Here is a 13,564-nt window from a genome sequence, read left to right as displayed (position 1 = left end):
CTCTCTGCGAACACCGTTAAAACTCCACCATGCATTCAACGAAACACTTCTTCCTCTGCCTTCCCGCTGCATTGCTTTCAGAATCCCTCTAAAACGTTCTGGGTGTGTGTGCCTTTCATCATCATGTGTCAGTGTGACAGTACTGTATTTCGGTAAGTTCCTCGGACTTGCACACAGCAGATGTTCAAGGCAGCTGAAGCAGTCCGTGAGATGCCATCCTCGCCCTCTTCTGCCCTCTCTCTTCTCTGTCATTCTCTCTCTTCTGCAGCTGTTTTTCTTTCCTCTCTGGCCCAAGGAAACGCTTTGACTGATGTGTGTTTATAGCTCTTAAGAGAAATGAGGGGTGGTGTGTGTAATGGGTTTCCTTTCTTCTCCACATTTTGGCCGATTCCTGGTCTCCCATGCATAAAATTGGAGCTCAGATTCACACACACACACACTTTTTATCTTGACAGTTTCCTGTAGATAAATACAGGAGGGTGTTCTGTATCTGAGAGCAGAGAGAAGTAGCGTGTGTGAGAGAGAAATCTGTGCAGTTTCCACTGATAGGAGAACCCATAAAACTGCTATTTATTTGTATTGTTTGTTCTCCTTGTTCTCCCTGCAGACGAGTATAAAGGAGGGATTGCTGCTGAAACAGACCAGCTCATTCCAGAGGTGGAAAAAGCGCTACTTCAAACTGAGAGGCCGAACCCTCTACTACGCCAAAGATGCCAAGGTATGTTACCGGCTGTGTTCTCATGCAACACGCATCCACGCATAGCCACAGGTGAGCAGGTTGAGTGCTCTCAGATTGACAACTCTTCAGTTTCTGTCCCCTAATCCCACCAACGACTCGCTTTAGTGTCCAGATTCCTTAACAATCGTTGCCAATAGTCCCTACAATCCGGTCTATCCCATCACAGTTGGAAGCAGCCAGATGCTGCAGCTCAACCAAACTTTAAGCAGCTGCAGTTTGGAATCAGAGGGATCAGCAAGCTTGGCTCTTTTCTTTATTTTAAATCTGTGTAAAGATCTGATTTGCTGTTTTAACTGTTCCACTAGGAAGTGCTGATAGCTCCGGACAGAACCATGCTCTGGTCTCTTTATGCTAAGCTCAGATAAATGGCTGCTAGTTATTCATATTAAATATAATTCATCTACTCTGCAGCCGGAGACTTTGTTGTAATGTTACTGATAATTTCCTCTAATTTCTTTGCATCATCTTGAATTTCTTCCTTTCTCGTAAACTTGATCTTCACCTGTTAATTTTTAAGTATATTTTTCTTTTAACTTTACTTTTCTTCTTCTCTTCTTTACTTCGAACCTAATCTGGTCTGGAACGTGCGCATGTGTGTGCGTGTGTGTGTGTGCACACACTAGTCTGGCAGTGCTTTGGCACGCTGGCAGGAGCGGGCGCTGCGCAGAGTGTCCAGGAGTCGCGTGTGCTGGCGGGTTCTGTCCGTGTGCTGGACGGGCGCACGAGGTCCCCCCCCACCTCTAGGTGCCAGCGGATCTGAGGAAGGCCTAGTGAGAATCCGGGTCAGCACAGCACAGCCAGGGGCCAGGGGCCAGATCACCACAGCTGCTTAACCATCCTCTACTTACCCACTCACCTGTATGACGTAGTGCTGCATTCATGCCATATGGAGCTGCTGATCCAACACAGGTTTAACATAAATAAAATATTTCTCCTGCTCATTCTGACAGTGGTGAAGCCGAAGAGCTCGACACCAAATTAAGATCTTTCCAGAACTTATCTATTATCATATGACATGAATGCACTGTTTATCATATAGATAGAACCTCAGGCTGAGAAGCAAACCACGTGTTCACAGACTATAAGGCCACAAATGTTCAAGTCTCTCTTAAAACAACAAGCATGGAGAAGATGGAAGCAACATTTCTGTCTGTTTCAAAGCCATTCAAGGAAAAACTCTTTCAAACGGGACACTGCCTATTGTTTGAAGGCAGAGCTGTGAACTTCTCCTTTAACTGTACTCTTTTTAATGATTGTGGCTTTGACTGGCACGCCATGTTGCTTGTCCTCCTCTGTACCGAGGAGTCTCTTTTCCAGGCTGAAAGACTGAAAATAACTAAGAAAACATGAGCACACAGTGACGTTAGCCTCTATATTGTAGATAAGAGCCCATTCCCTACATGTCCATCTACTCTGGTGTCTCCAGAGGGGCCTGGCTGGCTGTGCTGCCCTGTGCTTAAGAAGCCTGACCTCCTCATTGATCCATCAGAGAGGCTGCATCTCAGTCCTGCAGTTTGTCCTAGAAGCAGCCCTCCTCTCCTCTCCTTCTGGAATTCAAGCCAGAGTTAAAGATAACCAGGTCATTTATGTGTTCTGCACAGTTTTAAGAGGCATTAAGACAGTAAAATCACATTTATTACCACATGGTCTGGTGTAAAAAAGAAGGCTAGGAGAGAGGAATCAGAGGAGGTAGGAAAGGAGGCCTATGGAGGTTGCTGAGATGCAGCCGCTGAGCTGAGCTGAGCTCTGGATCTATGGGTAACAGAGGGTCTGACGCTTGGCTTTGTCCCCCATTCGCTGTCAGCTTTCATTACAGCTTCCGTCAACACAGTAGAGTGTGTTATACCAGTGTGTGTGTGTTGAGTTGATGAGTGAGAGAGTGGGAAAAGAGTGTGTCAGACACACTGGGCACACACACACACACTCACACACACTCACAGTACACACACATAACGCAAAAGGTGGAGCCGCCAAGAGCATCGTAACAGGGGGCCAGTGTTTGTGTTGGCATACCATTCATACTACATACAGGCCCGCTTGGCCAACACTCCACACACACACACACACACACACACACATTCACACAGTAAGCTCTGGCTGGTGTCCCTCTCCAGCCAGGCCTGGGGAGAGCGTCATTAGCTGGGCATTCCCTCTGACAGCTGCAGCAGCTCACTCCTCCCACACACACAGTCAGAGGGCATTCCTTTGACGACATCGGTTTCTGGCCCGCGGCCCTGTTAGAGCTCAGCTGCGTGCCTCACGCATCACGGCTCTGTTAGCATATCTGGTTCCTGTTTGTAGACTGCAGGCTCTCCGCTCTGTCTGTCCTCTGGCTACGTTGGAGAGAGTTAGCTTCAGCTCCTCCACCACATAGAAATTCAATCACACATATTAACACAGGCCGTCACGTTGTCCCCACCGATCTCATCGAGGTCGGAAACACGACAGAAGCTGAGTCCAGAACGGGTTCATAGTGAAGAGTGTTTCCGGGCAGATGCAGCTAAATAGTTGTTATTAAAAGGATGAGACAGACGTATTACTCCTCTCACGCCCATCCACTTTAACAGACATCAAATATTAATCTATTCCAGCTACTTAAGAACCTTTTTTAAATATCTGACTCCTGCACGTCAACATTTGACTGACTGACAGAAGAAAGTCCACGTGAAGCATATTTATCAAACTGGATTCGGATTTAAGTGAAAGATAAAAGTGGAATGACACGAAAACCAGATCAGGTTTTCTTTTTATTATTTATTTAAAATCACTAATTCAACATACGACACACTCAGACCCTCAAACTGGAGAATTATAGATGATAAACACATATGAAGAATTAGCCCAGCTTGTCTTTCATGTAGTTCAGACATTCAACGAGTGAGTAACACTCACCCAAATTCTGAAGGTTTGGAATAAACTCCTCAGGTGCTCAGACTCAAGACCGACCTGGTTCAGTCCTGAAAAAGTAGAATTTCAGTCCATTAACCCTCAGGGATCAGTGCAGCAATGAGATGTGATGAGATTAGAGACATGAACGTTTCATGTGAAACATAATATTTGAATTTTGCTATGAAGATTTGTGGAGAGGTATAAAACACATAGAGATTGTCTCACTGACGAACTGTTCCTCAGTCTGATCCCAGACATCTCTGATGTTCTTTGGCATTTTCAATAATGAAATGAAGCTGATTATCAGGCTGGAGGGTCTTTTGATTAATGACATACCTGAAGTCGCAGCTGAGGCCTCATTAGGAAAAGCAGGCAGCTGCAGACTGAACCTGACCAACAGTGTGCTGTTGATTAAACTGTGACACAGTCCGTTTGAAATGACGTCAACGTCTGAACCGCTGCCAGGATCATGTTTGGTGTGATCACAAACATAGTAGAATACATACATATAGTATTATAGTCGACAATATTAGAACCGTAGTCGGCCTTAAATCAGCGGCAAAGGTCCGAAATACAGCAAAATACAAATATATACCAATCAGCCACAACATTAAAACCACCAAATCAGTAAAACACTGCTTATCTTACTACAGTGGCTCCTGTCAAAGGGGGGGACGATCAACTGCAAGAAGGTGTCCTGGTCCGATGGATGTGTTCTTTGACATCACGTGGCTGAGTGTGTGTTAGCTGGGGGGGAGGTGGCACCAGGACGCACGACTGAGAGATGTTTGTTTGTCCCTTTGGCATTTTGTTTAGGGCCGTATCTCTCTGTAGTGTCTTAGTGTCTCTTTTGAGATGTTTTGTGTGACTTTGGAGTCATTTTCTTGTTTGATAATTAGTTTTTGTCTCTTTGCAGTAATTTTGTGTCTCTTTGTGGTTGTTTATCTCTTCGTTCTGTAGTAATGTGTTGTGTCTTTGTTTTAATATTTATTGGTGTTGTCTCGTTAAGGTTCAGTTTGTTGTCTCGTTAAGGTTGTTTCCATCTCTTTGCTGCTTTCTAGTGTGTCTTTTAAGTCAGTAGGAGTCACTTAAAGAACAGGCACAGGGGCCCCCTGGCACTACTAGGCCCCTGAGGTGATGCCTGGTTCCTTCAGTAATCCGTCCATGCTTTAGATTTATCTAAAGGAGGAGTGTGTGTTGTGTTTTTAAAATTGAAAGTGACTTTTTACGATCAGATGGTGCTTTCATGACAGCGCAGCAGCTTCCATTTTATACTACGATGTTTCACTTGTCCATTTTAGGCCTGCTTCACTGTAGCTATGACAAGACATTTCTCTCACAGCCAACTCACCTTCATGCTGTAACATACAAGTAAAATAAGCTACAGAGCAAAGATCGTCCAAAGGCTTATTCGCTTGTTCTCTTCTGTTCCCTCTATCTGTCTGGTCTCATCTTTTGTACAGTCCCTTATCTTTGACGAGGTGGACCTATCAGACGCCAGCGTCGCAGAGTCCAGCACAAAGAACGTCAACAACAGCTTCACAGTGAGTGCATCTCTCTGTCTCTCTCTGACACACACACATAAACACATGGGGTCAAAGGGTAGATCACAGGCAGAGGCACGTGTGAAGCAGCGAGACCGAGTGTGTCACTGGTGACTAAGATCAGGTCTGAAATCTACATCCCCTAAATCTCTACAGCGCAATGTTGTGATAATAAAATATGTTCATACTCTGGGTCATCATGAAGATAACAGATGGTTGTACCGTCATGTATCAGAAAAGTGGGACGCAGACAGGAGGTGTTCAGCAACAGATGAACCTTTAAACAGTCTGATGAGGAGATAACGAAGGGGACAGAGTCCTGGAATTCCAGGAGACTGATCCAAACAGAGATGCCTGGAACATTTGAAAAGCACAGAAGAACAAGGGGAAACTAAGTGTTGTGAATATTGAAGGAATAATTACAAAATCAAAGGTGATTTAGATTTTAAAAACCCAACTTATTAAGTTTGTTAACACTGTAAACACAGTAAGAAAAGCAACTGATCCTCACGACCCCCACAGATTTGTTATTTGGGAGGTGAACAATATGTGTGACAGATCGACATCAATCACTTCATACAATAAAGGAAAACGTAAAAAGAAGCTTTAACAAAACGGATTGTTTATTATATTAAGATCAATCTGCACGTTACATACAGTATGTCGTTAAAAGGACTCAGTCAACAGTCATACGTTTCCCTCTGGTTGTGTTAAATATAAACAGAGCTAAGTTTTAGTGTCTCTCATATTTTGTGACACTATAACTTTTATTGTGTGAGACCCAGAGATGATTTAAAGCATGACCAAGATTTGTGATGTTATATTTGTCCCGCTGACAGCAGGTACTTCTGCTCTGCACTTGCAGCCATTATGAATTCATCCATCAGTGTTTGCAGGAAAACAGGAACTGCATTTTCCAAGATAATGATTCACATACTGTCATAAAACCTAAAAATGTCACGCATGGTTACGTTTAGTTGGTGTTTTAATTTTCCAGCATGGCACCTGATTCGTCACATGATGTTCATTATACCGAACTTACAGGGAGTAAACAAGTGATGCTGCTGTTAATGGATGCTTGCTAGTGAAAAGACTGAGCAGCTGAGCTCGATGAGAGTGTGTGTGTGTGTGTGTGTGTGTGAGGCCGAGGGAAATGAAATGAGTATTCTGAGCAACGAAGATGAAAACAGACAAAGAGCTAGTAGTGCACTGTCCTTTCTATAAACGTCTCTCCTCTCCCCGGGTGTTGCTATAAATAGAAACAAGGAGGAGGAGGAGGTGGGCAGGAGAACAGAGCCTGGAGGAGAGCATGCAGCTATTTTTAGCAGTGCCTTGAAACGCTTCACTGAGTGCCTGCGATGGCTTCACGTCTGCCATTTTAATAAATAAAATGATGTGCTGCATGTGTGTGCAGCATGTGTGTTTGCCACAGGGTTAATAAACATGCCATGCTGACGGTTTGCAGCCGTGCTCAACGTGCCCTTACAAGCATCTGCATCTCGTTATTCTGCTGAGAGGGAGTGGAAGGAGAGAGAAGAGGTGATGTTGAAGGAGAAAGGGAGGAGGGAGTAGTAAGAACTATGTGGTTGAAAAGTGAAAAGAGGGCTCGACAAAAACAGACACCTTGAAGTAATGACTGATGGGAAATGACAGCAAATGGCAAAGGGAACGACACAGAAAGGTAGTGCAGTAGAGGAAATCCTGGAGTGATGTCACACCACTGCTGACTGCACTCGCACACATTCTCCCTGGGGAAAAGAGAAAGAGAGGGGCAGAGCGAGGTGGAGGCATGAGCGAGCACGGAGAGGTGGCAGAGGAAAGACGGATGCACGGGGAAGGAGGTGGAGCGGAGGGGAACTAAAGGCAGGACCGCCGGGAAGGAGGAGTGAAACGTACAACCATAGGTAACAGAACGTGCCAGACAGTAGTTCACGTGCTGTGGGGGGAAACCAGGCTTCATGTGATAGGTTATGAGATCATGACTGAGAGAGAGAGCGGGAGAAAGAAAGAGAGCGAGACCACTGCAGAGGAGGCATTGCAGAGCTGTGCTCGGACTGTGCAGGGAAACCAGCCTCCAGTCTCTCTGCCTGGTCTCTCGTCTGTCGTCTGTCTGTCTGTCTGACGGTGCTGTGAGGATGAAGGATGCTGCTGGCGTCCTCTGTGCAGGTTGGTGCTGCTTGTTTCAATGGGTTGAATGAGTAGTTGGCTCACGGCAGTGCTAAGTTTAATGATTCATGCTCATTCCTGTTCGGAGCTCTGCAGATGTCTGCTCGCAGTGTTTCATGTGCACTCCTGTTTTCACAGACCAGGGACCAAGGACCCCTTGGGGACCTATCAGCAACACAGGCAGCACGCGAACTGAATTACAGCGACTAGAGAGGGAAAGAATTACACAGGGACCTGCTGTCTGTAGCATCTATTTCATAAGGGAAGTAAAGACAGAAATTCAAAGAGCTGTAGAAACGCCTCGGATTGATTAATGATGAAGCGTAAAGCCGCTTGGCTGAAAGGTGAAAACCGTGCATGTCAGTGTACGTGTGTATTTTTCGTGTGCAGACATACGTGTGTGTACGTGGTGGTGTTGTTTCGCTTGTGTACAGCAGTGTGAACACACGATGAGGCAGCATCACTGGAGCGTGGAGCGGCAGCACCTTAAAGTCCACGTGAGCGACTTCAGCTCAGCCCAGCCCGAAACCTAAACTCATTAGAGTCTCTGCAGGACTCACTCACGCTTATTGGATCGGCTCACTTACTGTATTACTGTCCACTTTAAACCCATGAAATGAATCTCAAGGAAATTGTGTTGGTCTCTGAATTGTGCACTTGCATCAGTAGATCTTTGATTTGTTGTGTAGTGTTTACATAAAGCTGAGTGTGTGTGTGTGTGTGTGTTCTGTCCCATCTCGTTGGCTGTTGTGCTGCACGTCCCAGCAGATACAGGATCTGTGCACCACATTCTCTAATCCCCTGCCTCTGTGTGCATGTGTGTGTGAACTGTGACGGGTGTCTCCCCCAGTTCATCTTCAGCGGCTTCCTCAAAACAAAGGAGGCTCACGACTTGATCTCGACGCCAGAACGTCACATCTAGTTTTTACTTGTCATCAAACACACGTGACAGATTCAGCTGCTGAAGGTCAGTCAACAAGTGAGGTTTTCCACACTTGAGGGATGCCGAGAGACATTTTTGGAAACAGTCATTCCTGTTTCCCCTGGCAACCAGTCTCATCATTACCCTTTTTTCCAGACACACACACACACACATGCACAAAGTGCACCAGTATAGAGACAGGATGCTGCTCTAATCCCCGTGTTCCTGCCAGAAAATGTCTCGTAATTAACGGCTGAGATGTTCAGTAAAGTACGTCCTGAAAGATCACACACACACACACACACACAAGCATTCGTGGACATTTTCTCACAGTGCATTTTGGGTAATTGTTGTTGCTGCTTAAAAACAGAGAACGCATGCTAATGTGATGAGTTTTAATGTCGAGTGAAGAAATAGAAAAACCAAATCACCCTGTTCTTACCGCTGTTTGCAGACAGAACACCTGGTTTTTATTGTGCCCCTTTGTTTCCTGGACGTGCAGGTCTAACCAGATATTGATCCGAGGTAAAGGAAAAATTGATTACAAGTGTGATTAAGGTGATTGATCATGGGGACACTGGTGTTTCAAGATCAAGATGCTTTAAAAGCAAACAGAGCGACTCCCACTCCACAGCTCCATCTTAGTTAGTGCTAACTTATTGTCATCATCGATTCACCTGCCAATTTAGTTTTGGATTCATTGTTGAGGCTATAAAGTGTCCATCAGTTACACCTGTGTCCTTTAAAATGTTTAAACCAGGGCTCAGGGGTGATAATAATCACATACTGTATATATATATTAATAATACTCCAAAATGGAGGCTGAAGACGTGCCACTCACTGCACACACTCATTACCACGTGATAGGTATATATGTTCGAGAGGGGGCTGTTTGACTGTACGTGTCTTCAGGTGTTGTCGTTCTCACTGAACATGTGATTTGACGTGTGCTGATCGAGCAGGTAACTGCTCTGGGTCCTTCAGGAGGATGTTTTTGGGTCTCATATGTCGCTCACACTCCGATGCTGGTGCTGTCTATTGTAGCAGCTTCCCACTGGAAGTGACTGACATCCTGCTGCTTCTTGCCTTTTTATATCTGCGTGTGTGATAATGAGTAGTGAGGAGACAGGAGTCAGTCCAACTACACACAGTGTTGGAGTATACTCTATACTACTGTGTATTATAGTCTATACAGAAACATTTGTAACTTCAGTGATTGTCTGATTAACATATATTATATATATATATATATATATATATATTTATATTCATGTTCAATAATTTTGTCCAGGAAACACAAAATATCAACTAATAAATGCTGATATCTTGTCATTATTATTATTATTATAGATTTGCCACCTGTCAGCTGTGATGTTTACTCATTAATGCATCAACTTACTGTGTATTATATATACTATATATTATATATATGTGTGTATTATTCAGAAATGATATCAGCATTTGAGTTTTAAGTATGTTTTATAATTTTACTTAAACGTTTCTGCAGAAACTTTACTTTGTTTCTATCAGAACTTCTGTACTTGAAGTCACATTTAGATCATGTGCATAGTGTATTTGTGTATTTCAGTAACAGTAACCTTCATGCAGACAGAAAAGTGTTGTTGAACAGCTCCAGTTACATCTCTCTGTCTCTCTCACACACACACACACGTGCAGCTGCAGTGATATTGTGTGATTTCTTTTTGTTTCTGTAGTTTCCCACGCCTTGTTTAAAGCCTCATGTGCTGCAGGTTTAAACACGTCTATGAACAGGAGAGAGGAGGACAAACAGTATTTGTCAAAGAATCTTTCAGGGAAATGAAATTGCTTCTTTCTCTGTTTTCACCATTTCACTCCATGTTTCTTTGACCTGTGGACGTGCGTCTGGCCGACAGGATGTGTGTGCTGCACAGTCTATCCAATAATTGCCAAAATGGGTGTAATTCAAGAATAGAATGGAGCTCCACAGCTGCTGAATGTATGGATTCAAATTATGAAGAATAGCTGGTCTGAAAATCAATGAGCACTTTGTAGGAGAAGCAGAAACACAACAAACTCTGAGCAGTGAAACAGAAACAGAAAACCGGAGATTCAGTTACAGAGTTTGCACGTTTTATTCATACAAAGGTTTTCTGCAGAAAACGTATCTGTATTTGGATCGATCCTTCCCGGTCTCACTTCTGATCAGTCTCTGCTGCTCCCCCAGAGCATCATGCTGTCACCACCATGGACAGCAAAAATAAAGAAATAAATAAAAACTTTCCAAAGTGACTGCACATAATTTATACCGTTGCTTTGAACTGTTGACGCCTGCAGCTGAGCAAGATGCACATGAAGTTTAATATGAAGGTAAAATGTGAGTCACTGTTTCATCACAGTCAGGTTGAAGCAGCGTGTGAAGCGGTGAGGCGACTTTGTCCTCGGTAATAGTTCACATAATAAAAACACTTCAGTGACAGCGCTAAAGAGCACTGCAGCGCAATAAAATATGCATTTAAGGTCGCTTTTGAGGAGCTCTTTGTTCGGCTGCACTTCAACAGCAGACAAAAGAGCAGCAGCCTGTTATTTCCACGTATTTCCATCCTGCTTCAGTATCTTTTTCCTTTTCACGTATATGTTTAATAACAGCCCAAACAGGTCCAGTGTGCTCTGATATGAATGGAGCTGCCTATTAAATCCATATTAAAGAGGCCGGATTGATTGACTAGCCGGCTTTTTACATCTACTCCACTAGAGCTGAGGGGGAATTACTGCACCTTCTACCTCACTCCATGTATCTGACAGCTTTGGTTACTGTGCAGATTCAGATTCCTGATGTGAACCATTACTAATAATTGATGGTGTATTACTATGAATGAACGACTTATCAGAAGAGATTAAAATCAGCTCCACAGTTACCTGCTGCGACATTAGTGATGTTTGCTCATTAATACACAGATAATTACAATTCATTCATTGATGTCATTCTTCATACTTTTACTTCAGGGATTTTAAGTGATGCCAAAACATTTAAAACGTGCAGAACTTTAACTTGTAATGGAGAATTTCTAGTAAAGTACTTGTACTTTACTTGAATATTCATGTTGAATCCTGTTTTTCTTTGTCAGATTGTCAGAAAAAAATCTTTAGTTTTTTTTTGTTGTTATTGTTAACATAGTACTGTATAAAATATAGAATATTTATTTTAAGTAGTTGATTCTTAATCTTTTACTTCACTTACAGATAAACATGTCTTTTCTCTGTCTGGGCTCATTTACATCAGATCCTTTTGTACACAGTGATAATGACACTAACTTTTTGCCACTTAATGTTGTTCTGTTTTCTGTTTCTAGTTGTTATAGTTATTATAGTAAAGTATAAAATATAGTTTATTAAACATCTGTCAACGTGTAGAATCCATTAAACAGATGTAGTGTTTGAGACTGTTCAGTCAAATCAACGTCACATTGTAATCACCAGAAATCATCAACATCATCAGACGTTAGTGATTAGTGGGATGTTTCCTTCAGTGTGTGTGTGTGTGTGTGTGTGTGTGTGTGTGTGTGTGTTGCACTAATGTGAACAGAGATAACATAAGAACACAACGGTTTAGAAAGAGCTGGAGAGAAGGAGGAGATGAGGGAGCATAAATAAGTGATGAGGTGTTGAAAGGGTGCTCTGTGTCTGTAGGGTTATCTACAGGGAGACTGTCCTTTAAACACACACACACACACACACACACACACACAGGGAGAGGACAAGAAAGGGGGAGGCAGCAGGGGGGAGAGAAGCTCTTAGCCTTTACTGAGGCGCTTCGCCTGTCAGCCCATATCTGCCTCAACACAGCATGAAGAGCTGAGGGCGAGAGAAATAGAGGATGAAGAGGAGGAAATGCAGGAGCGAAGGAAAAGACTAACTGTAGAAGGTGTTAGTGGATGAGTGAGCTCGAGTTAATGAGAGAGAGAGAGAGAGAGAGAGAGGGAGTGGAGGGGGCTCCTCATCCTTTCTCTCCCTTAAAGACAGAGCCGGTCACTCGCTCCTCTCACAGTCACCACAGGCTGAGGACGAAGGCACTGGAAGCGTTTATCTCTCTCTCTCTGTAGCTTACAGTATCCATCTCACTCTTCCTCCAGGTGATCACTCCGTTCCGTAGACTCATCCTCTGTGCCGAGAACAGGAAAGAGATGGAGGACTGGATCAGTTCGCTGAAGTCTGTGCAGTCAAGAGAACATTACGAGGTAAGAGCCCCGTTCTTAAATCACAGGGAGACAGATCCATGTGAGTCTGAGTGTTTTTAAGTGTGTGGCAGGGATGAAGACAGTAAGACATACAGCAGCAGGAACACAATAGGTCTGTTTGTAGGCGTATCCTCTTTTTTGAGATATGGACCGTCCGCAGTGATGAGCCCAGACAGGTGCTTACAGTATGATGGGACTAATTAATGATATCCAGTACAACGAAGGCAACCGGGGACCTAACAAGTTGTTTTTGCTGAAGCACCAGCCCCAGAGCAGCAGCAGCGAGCGTGCACAGGCACGATGCATGCACATGTCCAGTCACAGGTGTACGTCTACAGTGAGACATGCTGTACAGTGAAGGAGACACAGACACAGTATCAGAATCAGAACTACACGGGAACAGGTCCAACTCTGCACCAGCCCGGTTCTTCTACCCTTTATGTAACAAACTGGGAGCGGTTCCATCCTCTGTCCGTTTCAGTGCCCTGCTCTGTTTTCTGTGTAAATACAGGAAACAAACCAGCAGCACCGCTGCTAACCTTTGTGTCACCGTTACTTTGTTCTCCCACAAAACCGAACCTTCAGTGCTAAGAATCGTCCTCAGCAGACGGACGAGTGTAAATCTGGGCTCCGTGCTGACAGTGATGAGCAAAGGGAGGAGAAGGGGAGCACACAAACAGAAGAGAGCAGCACTGCATTTTAATGGCTTTGATTTGGGAGGGAAATCTTATATAAGACCCCATCCATCTCCCCCCCTCTGACTGCACTGCAATGCAGCAGCACCCCCAGTTCTGTACACAGTGTACACACAAGCGCTCGTGCACCCCAGCCCAGGAATCAAACAAGAACCGGAGCTTTTCTTCTGCAGCGGTATCACAGTCGAAGTGTCCCACTTTGTGAGCACCTGTTCACATTCTACTTATGAAACTGTACCAGGGCTGCGCCAACTACTGCAGACGCAACGCCCACACTGGTACATTACGCTGCTCGTGTTAGCTTGTGCTCCACACTGGGCTGCTCTCCACACACTGATGTGCACAGAAGCGTCTGTTGTGAACAGGTGAGCTGCAGAGTCACATGATGTCAG

At 44.2% G+C, this 13,564-nt stretch overlaps 1 protein-coding gene across 6 annotated transcripts in view; it reads left to right on the top strand.

Moving 5' to 3' along the window:
* The window catches only part of dgkh (diacylglycerol kinase, eta), a 39,226-nt gene that overhangs the window by 8,889 nt on the left and 16,773 nt on the right, over positions 1-13,564 (top strand). For 4 of the 6 annotated variants that reach the window (XM_026376552.1, XM_026376554.1, XM_026376550.1 and 1 more), the window contains 3 exons: positions 608-718; positions 5,092-5,172; positions 12,373-12,477. In XM_026376552.1, the coding sequence (XP_026232337.1) occupies positions 608-718; positions 5,092-5,172; positions 12,373-12,477 (297 nt within the window). Of the gene's footprint in view, positions 1-607; positions 719-5,091; positions 5,173-6,758; positions 7,077-7,100; positions 7,339-12,372; positions 12,478-13,564 lie in introns of those variants that run through there. The other 2 variants (XM_026376556.2, XM_026376555.2) reach the window with 2 other exon arrangements.

The sequence above is a fragment of the Anabas testudineus genome, chromosome 21 (assembly GCF_900324465.2).
Source record: "Anabas testudineus chromosome 21, fAnaTes1.2, whole genome shotgun sequence".
NCBI classification, from domain to species: Eukaryota; Metazoa; Chordata; class Actinopteri; order Anabantiformes; family Anabantidae; genus Anabas; species Anabas testudineus.
This window is presented reverse-complemented; position numbering and strand designations above follow the sequence as displayed.